The sequence below is a fragment of the Fundulus heteroclitus genome, chromosome 20 (genome assembly GCF_011125445.2).
Source record: "Fundulus heteroclitus isolate FHET01 chromosome 20, MU-UCD_Fhet_4.1, whole genome shotgun sequence".
Taxonomy (NCBI): Eukaryota; Metazoa; Chordata; class Actinopteri; order Cyprinodontiformes; family Fundulidae; genus Fundulus; species Fundulus heteroclitus.
The window spans coordinates 47,571,159-47,592,496 of record NC_046380.1 but is presented as its reverse complement, the minus strand read 5'-3'; the positions used below and the strand labels follow the sequence as shown (position 1 = coordinate 47,592,496).

The 21,338-nt window shown below is 40.7% G+C and overlaps 1 protein-coding gene across 1 annotated transcript in view; it reads left to right on the top strand.

Moving 5' to 3' along the window:
- Positions 1-21,338, top strand: part of LOC118556648 — a 47,418-nt gene that overhangs the window by 12,906 nt on the left and 13,174 nt on the right. The window contains 1 exon segment of the mRNA XM_036124669.1: positions 45-172. Within this exon segment, the coding sequence (XP_035980562.1) occupies positions 45-172 (128 nt within the window).

The following is a 21,338-nucleotide window of genomic DNA, read 5'->3' as shown; positions in this document are numbered from 1 at the left end:
CGCCTCCAGCCGGCGTTCCTCAGTCCTGCGAGGAGGCGGTCCAGGGGGACCCGCCTCCAGTCCTGCTCCGTCGCCGGCCGCCTCCAGTCCTGCTCCGTCGCCGGCCGCCTCCAGTCCTGCTCCGTCGCCGGCCGCCTCCAGTCCTGCTCCGTCGCCGGCCGCCTCCAGTCCTGCTCCGTCGCCGGCCGCCTCCAGTCCTGCTCCGTCGCCGGCCGCCTCCAGTCCTGCTCCGTCGCCGGCCGCCGAAAGACCTGCTCCGTCGCCGGCCGCCGAAAGACCTGCTCCGTCGCCGGCCGCCGAAAGACCTGCTCCGTCGCCGGCCGCCGAAAGACCTGCTCCGTCGCCGGCCGCCGAAAGACCTGCTCCGTCGCCGGCCGCCGAAAGACCTGCTCCGTCGCCGGCCGCCGAAAGACCTGCTCCGTCGCCTGCACCTTTTGACGCATAATCTTCCTTTAGGGACCCTGCCACGCTGGGGCCGTCCTCCAGGACGCCCTCCGGACATCCTGACTGTTTGGAGTCTGTTCGTCGGGACATCCCATGGACTGGGGCTGCTTTTTGAGGCTTGTTTTCTGTTTGGACTTTTTGTTAGGTCTCTGGCCCTCCGTCCAGTACCCCCTTCCACCCACCCGGTCTGGGTGGTTTTATTTTTGTATCAGATTTTCTAGGGGCGTCTGGAATCCGCCCTTGAGGGAGGGGTTCTGTCATAGTTTGAGTTTCTGCCTTAGTTTTAATTTCTGTTTTTAGGTTATTGTTTTCTATTTTAGCTTGTGTCCTGTTTCAGTCTTGGTTTGAGTTCCATCCTAGGTTGGGTCTTGTAATTTATTTTGTGTTTCAGATTGGTTCTTGAACTGTTTTAGTTTAACCTGTTTTCACATGGTAGTTATTCAGTCAGTTCAGTTCCACCTCCAGCCACTTCCCTGATCAGCTCCACTTAGTCTGGTAATTAGTTTGATTCCTTTCACCTGCTCACTCCCCTACTTATGCCTGCCTCTGTTCCTTGCACTCTGCCCGATCATTGTGTTTGTGTTTCCTGCCTGGGGTAAGTCTGATCCTGTCTGCCTGTACCCAACCTGTTTCTGTTAGTTTTTACCTGGATTATTTGACCTGTTCTGCTCTTTTTGTTAATAGACCAGCCTGACTTCTGACCAGTTTATTTTAGGTTGTTGGCTGAGGACTGTTTAAGTTTTTTGGACATTGCCTCTTTGCTTTTTGGCTTGGTGTCCTCTTTTGGTTTTTTGCTTTGTTAATAAATCACCTTTTTATTACAACCTTTTGCTTGTCTGGCTGAATTCAGGGTCCTCTGTTTCTGATTCATGACAGTACAGTTGTATGCAAAGATGAGTTTGTTTAGGGATACTTTCCAATTCTCTTTGTCAGTCAATGTCTTTAACATTTGTAGTAGTGTCCTATTAAACCGTTCAACTTGCCCATTTCCTTGTGCATGATAAGGGGTTGTTTGTGATCCCAACACATTACAATTCCTTTTCAACTGAGCAAAAAGCTGGTTTTCAAGTTCACCACCTTGATCGTGGTGTATTCTTGCAGGGAGCCCAAACTTCAGAGCAAAGTCATTAAATATTCTATCTGCAACGACTTTGGCAGACTTGGAGGTTGTTGGATAAGCCTGGGCCAAACGAGTGAAATGGCCAACAATAACCAGTATATATTCATAGCCACCACTACATTTGTCTAAATGCAGAAAATCGATCGACACCAGTTAAAATGGCTGGGTGGTAATGATATTGGTTAGAGGTGCTTGCGTTTCTTTGCATGGCTTCTTCTGTTTAAGGCAGGTGCAAGTCCTTGCAACATAATGTTCAATCTCACGTTGCGTGCAAGGACAAAATAATCTGTCCCTGATCAGTGAAGTTGTCCGATCAATGCCTTGATGGCCCATTTCATCATGCAACTGTTTTAGCACAGTAGCTTTGTATACTTCAGGCAATACCAGTTTTGTTTGTTGTCTTTCTGTGAAGGACACCATGTTCATCAATATGGAGTCTTTCCTATTCACGCAGCAAACATTTGCTCTGAGCAATTAATGTTGTAATCTCGTGCACTGATGGTTTGTTATTGGTTTGTTATTTAGCTTCAGGTTGGTTTGTTATTTAGCTTCAGGTTGTGTAACAGCAGCCACGGTGTCAGATGTCAGTTCCTCTGTACACTGCTTCATCATTTCCTCAATGTTTACAAGCATTCTTGAAAGGCTGTGTGCATCCACATTTTCTTTACCCGGGCGATAGCGAATGGTGAAATGAAAATCTGCAAGTTGAGCCACCCATCTGGATCCAGTTGCATTTAACTTTGCAGTCGCCAGGACGTAGGTCAGTGGGTTATTGTCTGTAAACACAGTAAATGTAGGAGCATAATACAGGTAATCCCTGAATTTCTCATGGCCCACTTCAGTGCTAGGAACTCTAGGTTCCCTGAATGAAGATGGAAGTTTTTTTCAGAATAAGTTAGTGTTCTGGAACCATAGGCGATTACACGTAGCTTCCCATCTTGATGTTGGTATAGGACTGCGCCAAGACCTTTATCAGATGCATCTGTGTGAAGGATGAATGGCTTTGCAAAGTCTGGAGAACCAAGGACTGGGGGTTCAACCAAACAGTCTATTAACCTCTCCAATGTGCTCTGGTGTTCGTCACTCCACTCAATTGGTTTGTGTGATGGAACTCCTCTCTTTGTTACTTGTCTTTTATCGCTCCTATTTTGTGGGTCCTTGTCATTTTCAGTTGACCCTTTTAGCAAGTTGTATAATGGCACTGCTATCCATGAGAAGTCCTGTATGTACTGTCTGTAGTAGCTTAGCAATCCCATAATTGTACGTAACTCGCCCACAGTGTTGGGTTTCTTGTCTTTCAATGCTCTCACGACGATGGTGTCTGCTGGATCAATTTTGCTGCTCTCAACCGAAACAATCCTCCCCAGATAGCGGACCTCCCGCTTGAATAGTTCACATTTAGCAGGTTTTAATTTGATCCCATATCCCCTCAACAACTGCAGTACTTTCCGCACATGAGCAAGGTGGTCATCAAACGTCTGACTGTAGACCGTGTCATTCAAATACGGAACACAGATGCTGTCTCTAACCTCTTGCAGACACTCCTCCATGCAGCGTTGGAAGGCAGCTGGAGCATTCATGAGCCCAAAGGGAGTCCTTATCTACTCATAAAGACCCCAAGGAGTCACAAATGCAGTTAATGGTTGGCTGTTTTCTTCCATGAATCCCTGATGGTAAGCCTTCCCTTGGTCTAGCAGGGAGAACCAAGAGTTGCCACCAAGACTGTTCAGGATATCCTGCACACGCGGGATTGGTTGCCTGTCTGGAGCAGTCTTTTTATTCAGCTCGCTGTAGTCTATGCACAGCCTCAAACTCCCATCTTTTTTTCTCACACAGACCACTGATGATGAATAAGATGAGTTGGACTTCTTCACCCAGCCTTGTGCAATGAGGTTGTGCAGATAATCCTTCATCTCTTTATACAGAGGTTTTGGCATGGATATATATGTGCGTGCAACAGGAGTCAGGTCTTTCAGTGAGATGCTTAACTTCAGTCTCTCAATACAGCCAATATCATGATGCAATTTAGAAAAAGATGTACATTCGTCCCTGAGCATTTCCTGTACTCTCTCTTTCTCAGATTTGCATAGATGGCTGAGGTCAAGAGGTCGATCCTATGGACTTTCTGCTTCTTTCAGAGTCTCTGCACTTACATGGCTAACCAGAACTGCTGGAGCATGATCATTCTCCCCCAGGATGGTCTCTGGATACACAGCCTCAATCTGTTGTAAGGAGCCTAATACCGTTCTTCCTGGCAGTTCAATGTCATGCTTAGTGCGAATTTGGACACTGAGAGTAATATATGGTGGCACATTTTTTTTAAGTGTAATCACAGTCTCACAAAGCTCAAGGCCATCTGCCCACTGAGGGTTAATCTCTGGCTCAAACAACAGTAGTAGTGTCCATTTTTAAAGGTCTTGTATTAACTTTACAGTCAACTGGCACTAAAGTGTGTTTTGGCACAATGAATTTTTCTTTGGATGTTTTCACAACATAGTCACATGACCCTTTAGCAGTTACCAAATCAACAAAAGTAGTCACACTTTCTTGTTTTAGACTTGGAAAAGCTGTCATTAATGCCTGCTGCAACTTATTTGTGTGTGTTTCACTCACCGGTTCTGCAGTGCTCATTTTAACCATCTGCTCGATGACATTGAAGCCAAGAATGGGCTGTGGAAGTCCATTGCCTGTCATCACCAACATTGGTACCATTATCTCTTTCGTTTCAGTTCCCTCTGCTGACAGCGAAACAGTAACTTCAATAAAACCTTTGTAAGGCATGTTCTGTCCATTAGCAGCAGTAATTTTAAGTCATCAGGTGCATCCAGTAGTTCAGATAAATCTTTAAGTGTCTGGTCGGGTAAGTATTTCACTTTCCATTGTTCATCAATGATACTGACTTGAGAGCCTGTATCCCACAATGCTTGGACCTTTTTGCCTTGAATGTAGCACTCAACCATGCATCGCTTGCCCACCAGAGAAACAAGTTGAGTTTGGTTGGTCCTTTTCTTCGTGTGGAAGCTCTTTGCTCTTTTCTCCATTCTTTTATATTCTTTTATGTACTGGCCCACTTTTAGCTTGACAGATTTTAGAACAATAAGTGTCTATCTTACACGATGCACATACTCAAAGTCTATGCTCTGTTCCAGAGACACCACAAAAAGAGCAATGCTTATGGGACAATCCAGTGTTGCAGGTTACTCCCTGTCCCGCGGGGGTAACCCTGTTCCGTTTAAAGGAGTGTCTTTATCACATCCAATCTTCATTCTGCAGCCTACAATAAAGTGCTCAGTACTGCCACAGCAGTAGCAGTGGTTACAGTGCCCACACCCATTTGGTTGGCAAACAAAGCATTTCCTTGCACGGGTTCAGAGGCGGGTATGGTTGCTGAAATGGAAATGCTTGCTGGTATGGTCGTGTATCTCCTCTCCACTCCACTCCACTCCTCGGTTTGGCCATGTGTTTTGAGTTAACGACTTGGATTGAGGAGTAACACATTCCTGTATTGCAGGTGGTAGATGATACTGTGGTGGTGGTGGATTTGGTCTCTGAATTGGCTCTCTTATTTGTGCAACTTCACCTCCCAGATTTCTCAATGCAGCAATATCAGAGCGCATCTCTTTCAGTTCATTCAGAAAATCAGGCTGATTTTGACAGGAATGTTTATGTGTTATGGTTTTAGCCTTTCTGTCTGTTGGTTTGTTGTCTGATTGGACTGTGTGAACCGTGGCTGTGTTATGGGAGTTTTGGGTGGAATTCTAAGCAATAGTAACTGAGTTCCCATCTTTACTAAATGACGAGACGGTGGTATGACGTTCCAGCACCTTTATTGAGAAACAGAGCAGAGATTCACATAGTTGGAAAGTAATCGCACCCTTCGGTTCCGCTGCAGTCTCTGTCTGCCCTGTCTCTGTCTGTGTCGCTTTTCGGGCTTCCCCTAATACTGCATCGTGGCGTTCCCACGAGACAAAACAAAGACAGTCTATCGTAAACAATCAGTATCCCTCAGCAGCTGCAGCATTTGGCCTTGCAATCAGAAAACAGTGGATCTTATACACAGACATCAGGTCTCCAGGCCTCCTCTGTCCGAGTGGTGTGAGGCCATAGTGACTTCAGAATAATAATTCTTATAACATTCCTCTCTTTTTTTTTTGATGATGGCGTCGTCAGCATCAAGACAAAACAAGATGACCCATCACTTGAAAATGTGAACAGAGCACAGAGGAACCATTTCTGTAAACTCGTAAAGTGGGACCCAAGGGGTTCCCGTGTTGGAACCGGGTAGTGCTGGAACTTTTAATACAGATCAACATGAATGCTTCATAGAGCTTTAACACACAAGATCAAAGGTTTAGCTTTGATCTACAATTTAGGATTCATCTAATTAGGTAAGGCCTGTTTTAGGTACCTATGCGCACATTATTTTAAAATTACATTAGACTATGGTAAGCTAAACCTGTTCAGTAACCAAGGTCGAATCCGTCTACTCTTCACCCACCCTGAATACCCTCCAACTCCTTTCTCCACTCACCCCTACGATGGACAATAATCCACCACTCCAAACTGACAACACCAGGAGCAAAGGCAGGAGAGGTTCAGTGCGGGCAGGGGAACAACAGAAAAAGCTACCCCCCCAGGGGATAGTAAAAACTGCAAGGCCCCCTCCCAGGGAGATCTGCTCTCGGCCAATCTGAGCCTGAAAACCCTGTATTGAATCTAAGTGTTATCATTACCAGCTAATATTAAAGGATCTTTAGAGCCAATCCGATCCTGGTTCTTCCTATATCAAATCAAAAGGTGCATAAACCATAGATCCTTGTGTGTCTGAAGCAAACAGTTTCCATTTTTTACCCCATAAAACCATATTGATCAACGTGATGTAACATTAAAGTGTAGATCTCATAACACAAAAAAAATCAAACATGTGAGTCAGTGGAACAGAGCAGTTAAACAAACAGCAACACAATATGAGAAGAGTCCTAAACGTCAAGAACGCAAAGTTAAGAAAGCCTTTAGGCCATTCAGGCACAAGGCAGAAAATAATCTAATTGCGCTTAGGGTCTCTTCAGGCAACTCCTCCCGTTGAAGAATAAAGAATCAGAGTTCTCTGGCTTCTTCATCCCCAGTCCTCTTCTTGGTTCCTCCTCGCAGGCTGGACGATTGAGCTGGATGGTAATAAGCGTTCAGTTCTGGATGGGAACTGAGCATTTTATTTTGCATTTCTCTCTAATAAAACACTTTGTGAAAATGGTCTGCAGACACGAGTCCTTGTTCCCACTAGAGAACAGAAACAAGGTGTAATTAGTGTTCTTATCAAAACCCCTTTCATGTGTCATTTATTAAAACATCCTCCAAGCACTTTCACATTCAAGATATTTCTGTGCACAATTATTTAGCTCTCAGAATTCTGCAATTTAATTATTAATTAAAATAGTAATCTTTAAGTTCAAATGTATCTGCAGTAAATTCATAATAATTCTTAACAGAATGCTTTTAATGTGTGTCTTAACTGTTGTTGTCTGACAGTTGAAGTTCTCTGCAACATAATTTCATCAACATATTCGTTTCATGACATTTCCCATTTATTTTGAAAACCCAACTGAGAAAAAGAAAGCCTTTCCATGTGAAAGCCTTTTCCCTCTCTCCCTCTTTTTTTTAAGAAGAAAGTGAGGTGCTGTTCTGCACAGAAAACAAAATATTTATACCATGCTGTTACTGTTCAAGGACGCCAAGGTTCTACAAAACAAAGCAGAGAGCAGGAGAGAACAGGAGTTTTTTGAAAATGTTCTAACATTGTTGAACAACCAAAGCTACTTAAGCAAATCAGAATTAGTTCCCAAATTAATCCTAAAATAAAGTAAACCATACATGTGATTATTTATTTTCTTAAACTGAGGATTAAGGACTTTTATTAAGAAGTTCTTGGGTGAACGTGTCTCTGCGTTCCTATTTGTCTAGGCCTCTGCAATCTGATCTATGATCTATGTATTCTGAGTGCCTGGTCAGGAAGGGTTAAGGTTCTCTGAAGCTTTCTGTTTTCAGCAACCCTGAAAACCCAGAACCCTTTACAGTCAGTGTTAGGTGTCAGGTAACCTGTGGGACCACCTCGTCGTCTCTCTGGTTCCACCAGCTGTGTCAAGTCCACAGCAGCTCGTCCTGGGTGCCATGCCCCAGGGGTCTCCACACCCCCCTGTGTGGAACATCTCTCATTGTAAGGATCTCACCTTATGTCCCGTTCAAGATGTTCTTTACACAACAGGAGTTCCCATGTGGGATGTCTTTGCTGCTTTGATGTTCCTCAGAGAAAACCTTCATTCATTGATATCACCTTCAAGCTGTTACCCTTTTATCATCACAGCCCCCAGCAATCCTAACCAGATCCAAAGTGTCCCCATAATTTAATCTAATTAATTTAATCTTACTTATTTTCTGTATGTAGGACGATAACCATTAAATTATCCTGATCTAACAGCCCCTAGGTTAACAGTTAGCTAAAACTCAGTGTTATGTGTTTTTTCCCTTAGGATGTTTAACTGATTAAAAAGACTATTGAGTTATTTGTGTTCTAGTTGAAAGATATTAAATCTCCATAAATATTGTACCCATTGTACACTGATGCTTTAAGCCTAAATTTACCCATGTTAGTTAGTAGGATGGGTCATTATGCTAATTTTATTGCAACATTACCCATTTTAGCCAGTCACCTTTTCTTTGCGTTTTATTGAAGCCTGCCAGAGTAGCAGAAATCAGCTTACTCTTAAGATGTTTATTAAATGAAATGCTATTTAAAAGTTCAGATTACTCTACCTATATAGTGAAAACTAATTCATTCATTTATTTATTTAACTGTTGATATAATACCCACTTAATTTATTAAGTTGCTCCATGATTCCATCAAGGTGCTTCTTTAAAAGTTTTCACCTTTACATAATCTTAATGTGTTTTATAATGTGTGTTTTGTTTTAATTGTGTACAACAAAATCTGAAGTGAAATGCATGAAGTCGTGTCTGCAGAACTCATCTGTGTTTGTTGTCGAAGGTTGTCCGATGCCTCAGTCATAGTCCTTCATTGTCCTTTTTCAGTCCAATGTCTGAGTTCAGCAGCCAAACATTCTCCTTCCCTTCAACAGTCCATCCTCCAGTCCTCACGCCTGCAAACAGAATGAATTCTGCCAGCATTTTTTGCCAAAGAAAACGCTCCATAGGTTGAAAAGAAATTACAGCAAAGCAGTCACAAACATTTTAACTACAGTGTTCCCTCTAACATGACAAACATAAAAGAAACAAAAGGATAGAAAAAAAATAAATCAAACTTTGTCTCTGACAAAATAAAACTCAAAACTGGATCAGGCTGAAGTCAATCACATCACCTTTAGTCCTTGTCCCAAGGATCAGCCCCCATGTCACTGCGGCACTGTTTCTGCATTCTCTCACATCTGAGAATGTCTAAAATGAGACTAAATCCCTATGTTAGCACAATCCTATCATATTGACCAGGTTTATTTGCAAAGAAAAAGAAGCAGAAAGATAGAGCTGTTAATAGCAGAAAGCAACAAACATTTTTAAGACACCACCTTTCCTGCTGGAAGATCTGGCATAACTTGGTTAAAACTAAGTATAATTTAGTGGCCAAATCTGATTATAACTCCTTACCGCACTGCTAGCACTGTCTTTTCAGAGTCTTCTTTTGGCAGAAAGGTGGCGTCTCCTTTAATCTGAAAGCAATAACTCAGAGAAAAACAGAGTGTTAATAGCATGCAGTTAAAACCCTGGTCCCCTTAGCGTCCCTTTAACGTGATCTTTTCCCCTTTTTTTTCTGATCCTGGGAAGGTTTCTATTCTTCACCTTTCCTTTGAAACTCTATTCAAAACACCTCCAAAAGAAAGAAAACAAAAAAACGAAAGAAATGAACCAAAAAAAACTAAAACAAAATTGTTTTCCAAGGAGCACAATTATGTCTTTCCAATATGACATAGGTTTTTGACTTATTACAAACCTTTTTGAGATCCTTCTGGTCCTTTGACCATGTGTATTTGCTGTTAGTAATACTTTTATTCATATATACCTTTTCAATCTTAATTGGTCAAGGGTGAAACTTTAAAGCAATGATTGTTCCCTTTTAGTTTTTGAGCTTCTAGTGTTTCTCTATAAATGATAAGAGTTTTCCCCATAATTCAGCACATTGAGAAGGCTACCCAAAACAAACCAAGATTAGAATTAGAATTTAACCCTTCAGAAGCTGGCTTTATTTTATTTTTTCCCCTCTGACATAGTTTTCGTGCCCCAGGCCAGAAAACACAGACCCAGCCTCGCCATAAACATTCAGATGTTTACATCATGGTCAGATTTGTTTATCATATCTATTGTCCTTCTCAGGTTATACTGTCCCTCTGAGGTTCACCTCAGTTCAGCATAACTAATAACATCAGATGATTTTGTAACTGTTGACGCGTGTAACGTGGCCTTCTGATATTTTGACGCTTTTCAAAATTTCTCATTAGTTGCATTCAAATTCCAAGTAAAAAATAAATAAAATAAATGAATAGAAAACCCTTAGAAAAGCAATTCATATTTAGTTCCATACAGGTTTGTTCAAAGCACAGTTTTTTCTCATCTATTTAAATAAAAAAAAAATCATCTATATCTAAACTTCTTTCACATGGACTGGTTTGTGATGAATCATTATTATTATAAGCAATAAGATCTCAGTAATTTTAAATTACTTTAGGGCTAAAAAACAAGTGATAGGATCTCAGCTTAAATTTGTAAAACAGTAAACTTAACAAGCTTATGTAAAGCTTATTACCAGTTCCAATTTCTAACAAAGCTGAAATATTTCCGTTCAAGCCATGTTAATCTCTCCGTGTATCAATTTAATTTGGTCCTGATATTTAATGTTAAAAAACAAACTTTGTTATTTAAATCTCTCTTTTACTGTACCTCTATTGTTAACATAGTCCATGCTTAAAATGTCATTTGAATTGCGGAGCTGCAGTTCTCCCAAAACAAATGAACATTCTGAAACCATGAACATTACTTTTACCCCGAATTAATTCACACAGACGAACGTTTAGTTACATAGATACATACACACGTACGGTTACATACAAACAATGACATTCAGACAGACAAACACGTGCAGGCCTGCTTTTTCACCATCTTAAATAGTTCTATGTTTTTTCATAATTTTTAAACGTCAACGCCGAAAGATGTTTTCAACGCGTTAAGTTCCAGCTTAGTTTAAAAGGTGGAGAGCGTGCGCTGGTTACGACCCCCCGATGTTTCGTCCACGCGCGGTTTTACGCTTCAGTCCCGCAAGGATACAACTCTGTGTCTCGCAGACACTTGGACGCTTACCCATTTTTGAAAGTTATACGTCGCTATTAGCAGTTTAGACCAATTTTATCCACAACGGAAGTGCCTAATCGGTCCCCACGTAAACGCTTCCCCGGTGCAACGCCTTTTTAGTTTCGTTTCCGTTTCCTTGTTTTTATCGCTTTTCTTTTTTTCTCTTAATTTTATTTTTATTATTTAGTAGCAGTACTGCAATAAAATAAAATAATAGTAATAATAATAACCCCTATGTGAGAAATCTGCATGTTTAATCAAATCATTTCAAATCATTTATGCATGTCATGCGTCTGGGCCCCTACGTTTTTCAGCATGAAATCGAACGTTTCACCCTGGGGCTAGGCTTGACCCTGAGAAACTCTGCCTTTTACCCATTACACTGACTCTTCTGCATCCACACTCTTTTTTTTTTGTTTGTTTTTATTTATTTTATCCTTTTTTTGTTTTTTATTATTATTTTCTACTCATCTTTAGCACGATCGACCAACTAAAATGAAAGGCCTCACATCTGATGGTCGGCTTTTTGGTATAAGGGTCGGGGTCCCCACTTATCAAAGCTGCAAACGTCTTCGCAACAGTCAAGGACTTAAGCATCCCTGCCGCTTTCATCCACAACAGAAGTGGACAGCCTCTTGCACAAACCCAAGACAAGAGGACTTTAATGGACCAGCTGCAAACTGCTCAGCCGGTCACCTGTTCTCCAGGTGAAAATCACTCTGCCCCTCCTCCCCCCTTGTGGGAATGTCCGTATTTCAGCTGAAAACGTATTCTAATTAAATTTTGAATTTTAGTTTAATGTTTAAACCTTAGCCACCGTTCGGTATTGCGAACCCTGTTTTATTTGCCTTAAGGATTAAATATAATTAATTATTTCTACCGGCTTTTACTTTTACTACCTTTTAGGTTTACAGTTTTAAATTTTAAAATTTCTTGAGGTATACTTTAAAATGGGGTTTAAAATTTAAAAGCTTGCAAGCATTTTTGACCAATTGCGTTTGTTTTTAAAAGAGCTGGAAAATAATCCCCTTACCGTCTCATGAAAGAAAGGTTCGGATCTTCGCGCCGACGCCCAGAGACGCTCCGAGACCAGGAGCTCCTCCACGTCCCTTGAAAATCCATTCGGGGTACCAGAGGCCGGATAACCTCTCCGGGCCGGCCAAAGCAGCTCCTGTCCTCGGACTCCCTCGCTCGTCGGTCAGAGATCTTGTTCGTTTACGCCAAATTGTTATGGGAGTTTTGGGTGGAATTCTAAGCAATAGTAACTGAGTTCCCATCTTTACTAAATGACGAGACGGTGGTATGACGTTCCAGCACCTTTATTGAGAAACAGAGCAGAGATTCACATAGATGGAAAGTAATCGCACCCTTCGGTTCCGCTGCAGTCTCTGTCTGCCCTGTCTCTGTCTGTGTCGCTTTTCGGGCTTCCCCTAATACTGCACCGTGGCCTTCCCATGAGACAAAACAAAGACAGTCTATCGTAAACAATCAGTATCCCTCAGCAGCTGCAGCATTTGGCCTTGCAATCAGAAAACAGTGGATCTTATACACAGACATCAGGTCTCCAGGCCTCCTCTGTCCGAGTGGTGTGAGGCCATAGTGACTTCAGAATAATAATTCTTATAACAGGCTGGTCTTTGTTGGGTGAGTAACTTCTTCTTGCTTTGTCTCTCTGTACATTTGCACAAGCTCTGTTGAGTTTCTCGAGTAGCAGTTCATCACTTGCCTTTGTTTGTTGCAGGTATGGCTGTAGGTCACTTCTTATGCTGTCATTTTGCAGGCCTGTCAAAACAGTGTGGAGAAACATACTTTGTACGAGATTTAGATCATACCTCAGACCAGATTCATCTTCCTGTGACGCAAAAAGTATTTTATGTCTCAAATCAAGCGCACGAATCGGAAAGTTTTGTGGAGTTTCTCGGCTGCTCTGGACCTCTGAAGTGAGCTGTTTATACAGCTATGTTGCTCCAAGCTTCTCCTAGTAATGAAACCTGAGAATTCTTCTCAAAGTTGGTAGAGTGATATTTGTTTTGCCTTCCAGATAACTACGTAGTTGTAATCAGGGTGAGATTGCTCTTATCACTGCATCAATTATCTCTATTTCAGGAAACCCTTTGCTAATAGCTTGCTCAATCTGGTGTGCCAGACTAGAAAAGGAAAGCTTGTCCTTATGGCCTGGTTCCCCAATTTGGCCAGAGATTTTGAACTCTTTGCTCCACTACAGTGAAAGACGAGGGTGAGCGGGTTGGTGTTCATTAGACTTATCAAATTTCCTTGCTTCATCACTTTTGTTTTGTTTCTCTCTCAATGATTGCTCCAATGCTAGTTGTAATGTTACGATTTCTTTTTTCAGTCGCTCCTCCTCTGATTACTTAACAGTCCCCTCTTGTACAAGACTTGTCTGTTTTACTACTGTTACTTCTTTTGTTTTATGATCCTCTGTACACTGTTGTAATTCCATAACTTTGTCTTTTAGAGCTAGCAGTTCAGCCATGCCCTGCTCACTGAGTTCTTCCCTTCCAAGGTGTTTTTGAATAAGTGTAATGAGCGAAAAACGGCTTTTTCCAGACACATGTTCAAATTTGGGTCCAGCAATCATCAGGAAATCACACGCATCTATTAAAGCTTCTTTTGTCAGAGTGTATAGTGCACTTCCCACCATTAGCTTCAAATCCTCCAGCTCTGATGAATCCATCCCAGTATCTGTCATGTGGATGTTGGACGAGACAGACCAGAGGGCAGGGGTGGTGGGATATTGGTCTATACAAAAAAGTAATATTAAGTGTGAACATGTCTATTTTGAAATGACAAACAAACAGTCTTGAATATGTTGCTTTAAAATTGATTATGTCCCCACAAATGCCCTTTATCATTATAAGACTTTGTAGATCTCCCACTGCAAATGACACATTTTTTGATCAGCTTAATCTTATCCTGAAAAATGCAAGAGTAAAGAAGTCATCCTTTTAGCTAACTTTAACCACAACTTGGAAGATAAAACAAAAATAAAAAGCTTAAAACCATAACTGACACAAATAGTTTTCAACAATTCATAAAATGTCCAACTAGGATAAAGCAAACAAATGTATCTAATTCTTTTAAACAGGCCTGAAATGGTCACTAAAAGATACAATCTGATCACAGGCCTGTCTGATCATAATTTAACTTTGTTGGCAAGGAAATTAACATCAAAACAAATTAAATATCTGTAGCTCAAATCAGAGTAACCCTTTTATTCTATTCCTTCATGTAATAAGGTATTATTTGATAAACAAATGAAAAACATCAACTGGGATGATATATTATCCTATGATCATTTAAAGTGTGTTTGTCAACCTGTCATAGGTAAAATTAAATCTCTTATTGACAAATTCACTGTTAAATCAAGGAAAAAGTGCATCAAAAGCTCATTTGCCATGGTTTAACTGTCATAGTTTGAGTTCTGTTTTTAGTTTAGGTACTGTTGGTGTTTGACATCTGTCATTGTTTTAAGTATTTCTGTGCAGTTCATTTGTTTTCTCAGTTCTGTTGGGATCTCGGTACTGATGTTGGCTCTGATTACTTACTCCACACACCTGTTCATCTCCACCCCTGCTGCAATTAGTTCTAACATGCTCCACCTGTATCTACCACTACTTAACCAGCTCCCAGACCAACATCAGTGCCAGATCCTCTCATGAGCTTACTTGGTGAGTTGTATCCAGTGGTTTTTTTCTATCTGTTGATCCTGACCTTATTTTGCTTTGTGGATTCTGAGACAGCTGATTCTTTACCTGTTTTACCCTGCTTGTTGGATTACCTGCTTGTTTTTGTCTTGACCGGACCGGTGTTTGGATTTTCTGAGTTTTTGCCTTTCCAGGACCTGTGTTTTTGGATTCCCTGAGTTTTTCTTTGTTCCTGCCTGTTTTTGGGTTCAGCTCTCTCACGTACTGACTGGAACTGTTTATTGAGCCTGTCTGTCCCTTTTTCTGCCAGTCTGAGGTTAATAAATCCTCCTTTCATCCACTCCTGTTGTCGGTCTGAATTCTGGGTCCATCTGTCCCCATTCATTACATTAACGAATGACTATAACAACTAGACTCAGCCTTAAAGAAAGCTGCCAAGTCCAGAAGAGTGACAGACATGTTAATTTACAAAGGTGTTAGGAATAAAGTGATCAAAGAATTGAGATTAGCTAAAATCCAGTTTTATCTTCAAATACTAAATGACACTAAATGAACCAGTAAAAATATTTGGAATAAGATTAATCATCTTATGGGAAAAGAAAAATATTCCTTTAGAGATCTCAAACTTAAAGATGAGGGTGAGTTAATTGAGGATCACTTGACAATAGCCACAATGTTGAATTTTTTTATTACATCAGTTGAAGAAATAGCAAAAAACTTAGGACATTTTTCTATCAACATTCTAGATCAAGGGTTTGATTTAGAAATAACCAGTGAAGGGCAAGTCAACCAAGTAATTAGTTTCCTTAAAAACTCTAAAAGAAAGGATGCTTACAATTTTCATTCAATGCTCATTAAAAGACATTCAGACACTTTAGTTGCTCCTATTACACACTTGGTTAATCTCTCGATCAAAGAAAGTATTTTACCTAATGAATGGAAATGGACAATTGTCACTTTCATCCTTAAATCTGAAGATTTTCATGAAGCCACTAACTTTAGATGTATAAGTATATGACCAATACTATCTAAATTTGGAGAGAAAATTATATTTGAACAAATTATAGAACATCTTAACTCTAGCAGCACTGGCCTTCAACCTTTACAGTTCAGGTTCAGGAAGAACTATTCTACTGAAACAGGAACCTTGTACTTGATTGAACAAATTAAACCACGACTCGACAGAGGGGGAGTTGTTGGTGCTGTATTTTTTAGATTTACGTAAAGCATTTGATTTAGTTGGTCATAAAATTTTAGTTTTTAAACATGTTAATTTAAATTTCTCTGCAAAAATACTGGCTTGGGTAACCTCATATCTGTCACATAGACAATAGTGTGTGGAAGTACAAGATCTTTGCTCTAGTTGTCTTGAATGTACAATTGGTGTACCTCAAGGCTCTATGGTAGGCCATTTATTTTTCAGTTATTACATCTACAACCTACCAGAGCACTGTAATGATGTACAAATACGACTATATGCTAATGACACAGTGTTATAGGGTAGTTCCCGCGTGACGTCAGCGCTACATCCGGGTCCGGCGGGTAGGCACAAACAGTACTGTTCTCGTCTACTACATGACAAAACAGGTGATTTAGAGCGTACTTTTAGTTAGTTTATTTTTGGAATCTAAACAATGCCTACGACTTGTTGTGCTCCCGGTTGCACACAGAGGCATTCCAAATCGTTGGATGTACGTTTCTGTCGTTTACCGAAGGATGAAGAAAGAGATGGATATCTTCAATGGAAAGAGCGCAGGCAGACACTCCCAATGGACTGGGGGAGCCATCATACTACAACAGAATTTGCAGTCTACACTTCATCTCCGGTAAATACAACTTAATTCTGCTCTAGTCATTGTTCTACTTAAATAGCGGCGGAGGGGAGGTGGCGATCGCTACACGGGCCGGAGAAGCGGTAGCAGCAGCAGCCGTTGTCTGAAATAACGCCCCCGTTCACGGGCGCTAGTACTTCTGTGTTTACGCTGCAATGTCGCCGACACCCACACCCATTTTAACAGGACAAAAACACCTAAATAGTCCGTAGTGAAAAATGTTTTTTTAACCTACCGGGCCTCTGCTGAGATGCGGCCTGTGTCCGACGCCGCTTTGTGCTGTTGCACAAACATGTGTGAACAACATCCATCCATCCATCCATTTTCTGACTGCTTAATCCCTCATGGCGTCGCGGGGGTTGCTGGAGCCTTTTTCCTGATATAAAATAATTGTAGCCGTCCAGTGGTTTTACGCTTTCGTGCTCTCTCGTCTGTACTGGCCTGCCGTGTTTATAAGGCAGCTGTATGTCGCCGTACGGAACACTTGGCCAGCATTTCACAGACTTGTTCCGTTCCTTCAGGCTTTTGGTGTGTGGATCTGGCAATCTGATACCATCAACCATCAACTTACTCTTAAAACGTTCTTGTAGTACGTTATCTAAAGAAGAAAAATACGTGGAGAACTCGTCAGTTTCTCTGTTTGCGTCCGCCATTGTCCGCCTTTTGCCTACCAGTCCGGCGCGCATGCGCGAAAAACCCGCATTAAAACAATAACAATGAACTGGTCTATAGACACATACTAAAACTGCACAGTTAGCTGCTGAAAAACTTACTCAAGCTACGGATAGTGTGATGGAATGGCTTGACCAGTTTAGCCTAAGTTTGAACATTAACAAGACAAAGGGAATGTTCTTTTCTAAAACAATTTATCCAAACAATTTTTCTAAAACAATTTAAATATCTCGGAGTCACATTAGACACTCAACTTGATTTTAAAAAAGATGACCAAAAAGACAAAGTATAACCTGGCAAACTTTAGGCATATTAGACCCTGTCTTTTGTTTGCACAAGCTAGCTTTAAAAGTCCTTCTTAGAAAGCCATTTTAGTACCATTCCAAAAAAGTTAAAAAACAAAACAACTGGACTTTTTTTTTCAAAGTTTAAAGACAATTCACTTCTGGATAGGAAGTGAAACGTCTTCAAACTTTGAAAAAAAAGTCCTTTTTTTTTTTTTTTTTACTTTTTTGAAATGACCATGGCCTGGATGACTGAGAATCTTCACCAGCATTTCAATACCATCACTGCAGAATTTTGGAAAAACATTGCTTTTAAGCTTTGAAAACCTTAGTCTGATTTATAAGATTTTAAATGGCCTGGCTCCAGCCACCTTAGTGGACTTTATTTGTCGCCGCTCTGTAGGCTCGATAAGATCTACTCAAGTAGCTTCTCCAAACGACTGTATCATATCCATTTGCACCTCGACATTTGGTCAGTCTGCAATCTCAATAGAGGCCACGGCACAGTGGAACAGGCTTCCTGATGATATCAACACCTTTATTCTATAAGGACCTAAAACAACTCCTAACAATTTCATAAAAAAATAATGGCAGCTTGTTGTTTTGTCAGGCCAAATGTCCCTCCTCAGCAAAATGGGTTGGTTGTATTAATGATATGCAGATCTACGTAGTTGACTTCAATCTGACCGGTTTTCCAAATATCATTGTGGCAAATCAAACACGCACGGCTTCTCACCCCCCCCCCCCCCCCCCCCGCCCACACACACACACACCACTTTCCACCTCCAGCCACACCTCTCTTCTCTGTGCAAATCAACATCATTATGTTTTATGGCTCGTGGACATGTTTGTGTTGCAGACCAAAGGTTTTAACCTGGCCAAAATAAACATACACATAGACTACTGCGCGACAGAGAGCTCACTGTGTCTGCACAGTAGCGGGGAGCCAGCTCCACTGCGGTGCACACTTACTGGTAATGACAGCGTTGTGGTCGCCATCTTCCATGTTGGTACAGAAGTTATTTATTTATTTTTTTATCTGTTCGAAAACACCGACTTCAATTCTCCCACAGGAAACAGTCTTCAGTAAAGTCCCCATAAATGAACTTCTGTGATTCTCTAATCCTTTGGGAGTAAGTGAAAGTTCATTTTTTTTCATCCTCAGACATATCAGCTCTCCTTTTTAGTGACCGCGGTGAAGTTTGTTTGACATTGAATATGGTATATTCACACTCCGTGTCTTCTGCGGTTACTGCCTCCTGTTTGAGCAGATACAAGGAGGCCTGGGGGTGTGGGGCTGCAGTCTGCTTTCTCCTCTGCCTAGTCCGGGTCACTGAGAGGTAATACAAGATGCAAGGCTAAAAAAAGGTGAAGGCCTTCTTCTGATGAATTCTTTTTCAGGATTTTCTCAGTTCAGTTTCATTTAAACTCAATTATGTTTGTTTATTTATGTATATAACACACATTAACAACAAATATCTTCTCCTGCTTGGCTGTCTGCATTGGGGTCCAATTCCAGTCACAACCTGACAGAAACCTGCTTCATATGGGTTTTAAATGACAAATCCTGGCCAGAGATAACAGCAAGGTTCTTTAATGGATTGCTCGAGGTCAGTTTAACGTCACCAAGAAATAAGCGGTGTGTTCTTTAAAAACTCAGAATCTCTTGTCAGAATATAAAAGCAGAAAACAAAGTCATACTGTTTTTTTATGTAGTCAATATAGGCAAGTAGTCTACCTAACTGGTTGGACAAATCAGGATAAATATAATTAAGCATCTTTGGCATAACATCCTTTCTGATAATTGTATCAATTGGAAGCATATATCATAAAAAGGAAGCTAAACTAAGCTAAAAAGGGGGCTAAACACTTAATTTGAGTTTGCGAATCATTATCATCATCATTTCAACATTATTATCCTCAACATGAATAAACCGGAATCTGTCAGGCAAATTAGATGTAAATAAGCCTAGTGCTGATCTCTTGATCCCTACATTATGTTAAAGCCATTCTAAGTGAATATTTTGATTGACTGTGTCAAATGCAACGCTGAGATCTAACAAGAAAAATACTGATAGTCCGTTATTTGAGGGTATCATTGACTTTCACCAGTGTGGTTTCTGTGCTAATATGAAGAGCTCATAGAAACAACTTTTTCAACAATCTGAAAGAAAAAAGGACGGCTAAATATAGGTCTGCAGTGTAAAAAGTCATTGTGAGCAAGGGCAGGGTTAGTAAACAAAAGTTTTGCAAGAAGCCTGTGATAAATGTCCATTTGTCTAAGGGGGGGGGGGGGTGGATACACCTTAATTGTGGTTGGGATAGGGTCTGACATTTAAGGTGATAAGAAAGCTCAGAAAGCTCAGTTAAAACAAAAGTCTAAATCCAGCTCAACTTCAACTTCCCTAAGGCCATATCACATTATAAAGACCTAGGTACTATGTTTGGGAAAGTACTTGTTGTACAATTACACACAATTTTAAAGTTATTTAATGTTTAATGAATACCTCTCTGTATTGTCTGGTGAATATCAACTCTAGATATCAGGACAATACTTGAAAAGGATGATTCGAGCACTGGCATTCTTTTAACAGCAAACTCTGCACATATATAGAATAAATGAGTGACAACTTCTCTTCAAGTTTAACAGAATTTATTAACAGAAATAAAAATGAACATCCAGAGACCGCCACAATAGAATACTATTTATCTGAATTGACACTATATTTCAATCAACAAATCCTCTCTACAAGGCTAGTGAAACTTAACTAAAACTACTAAGCAAAATGAAGATAAAAAGAATCTATGGAACTATGTACACACAAAAGAAATGAAATACAAAATAAAGTGGTTGATCATCATCATCAGCAGCAGCAGCAGCATCATCAGAATAATTCAATGAATCCTGGTTCACTGCAGATCTGAGTTAAAGAACCAAAGTTCAACTTAAAGAACATGGAATGAAGTTAAATTAGCTTAACTAATTTAGAACAACATTTGGCATGTGTTCCAACCCATTCACAATGCAAATCCTGAGTTAAACAAAACATTATTTGATGACATAACATTTTAAAGAATGATTTTCTCAGTGAACATCCGTAGACTTTTAGAACGCTTTATTTTATCATACAAAGTCATACAAGACACCTTTAAATTGACATTAATATTCCATATTAATGCGGAAATAATGCTCATATCTATCGAACAATAGTGGAGCAAAGCAAAACAAACCCTATGTTTGAAAAAAATTGTAGTCGTGCATCTGGGAAGATGGAAGTTACCGGAAGCTAATAGCATTTATGCTAGCGGACATTCGCTAACTTTAAAAAGTTAGGCTTTATTTTATTCATAATAAGTGGACCGGATAACACAAACATCAATATTCCATCAATGTATACAACCCTTGTGGAGATAACATTTGTTATAACCATAAAAACACACTGGAATTACATCAACAATGACTTGGTTCGAAGAATACTGACGGGAGCTACCCTGTAAGCTCCACGTGCTTCAAAAACACAGTGAAAATGCATTACATAAACCTTATAAATAAACCATTTAACTTTCTCTGTTTATTTCTCTGCCAAATCTGTCGGTGCCTCTGTGGCAGTTTGGTTCACTTTGGGCTACCAAGGGAAGCCTGTGCTCCAGGAAAACCAGTGAGCATGCAGCTCTGTGGCAAGCCGAAACGTGGTCGGAATAGGCCGCTCCGAGGTCCTACATGCAGTTGAGTCCCCGGTTTGCGAAACCCAGCCGAGCTCTTGCTCCCCACGTTGTCTGGTGGGGAGAGGAGACTGCTCCGCACCGTCTCGAGTCAGCTTTCATTTAACAGCTGAGAAAAAAAATAACAAAGCTGCTTTTGGCATGGATGGATTCTTTGTTCCGGCGTCTGAGGCAGAAAGTTAAGACTGCAGACTTAACTCTGATATCCAGCCGGCAGTTGTCCGAGCCCAGTCAGATCCTTCGCTCAGCA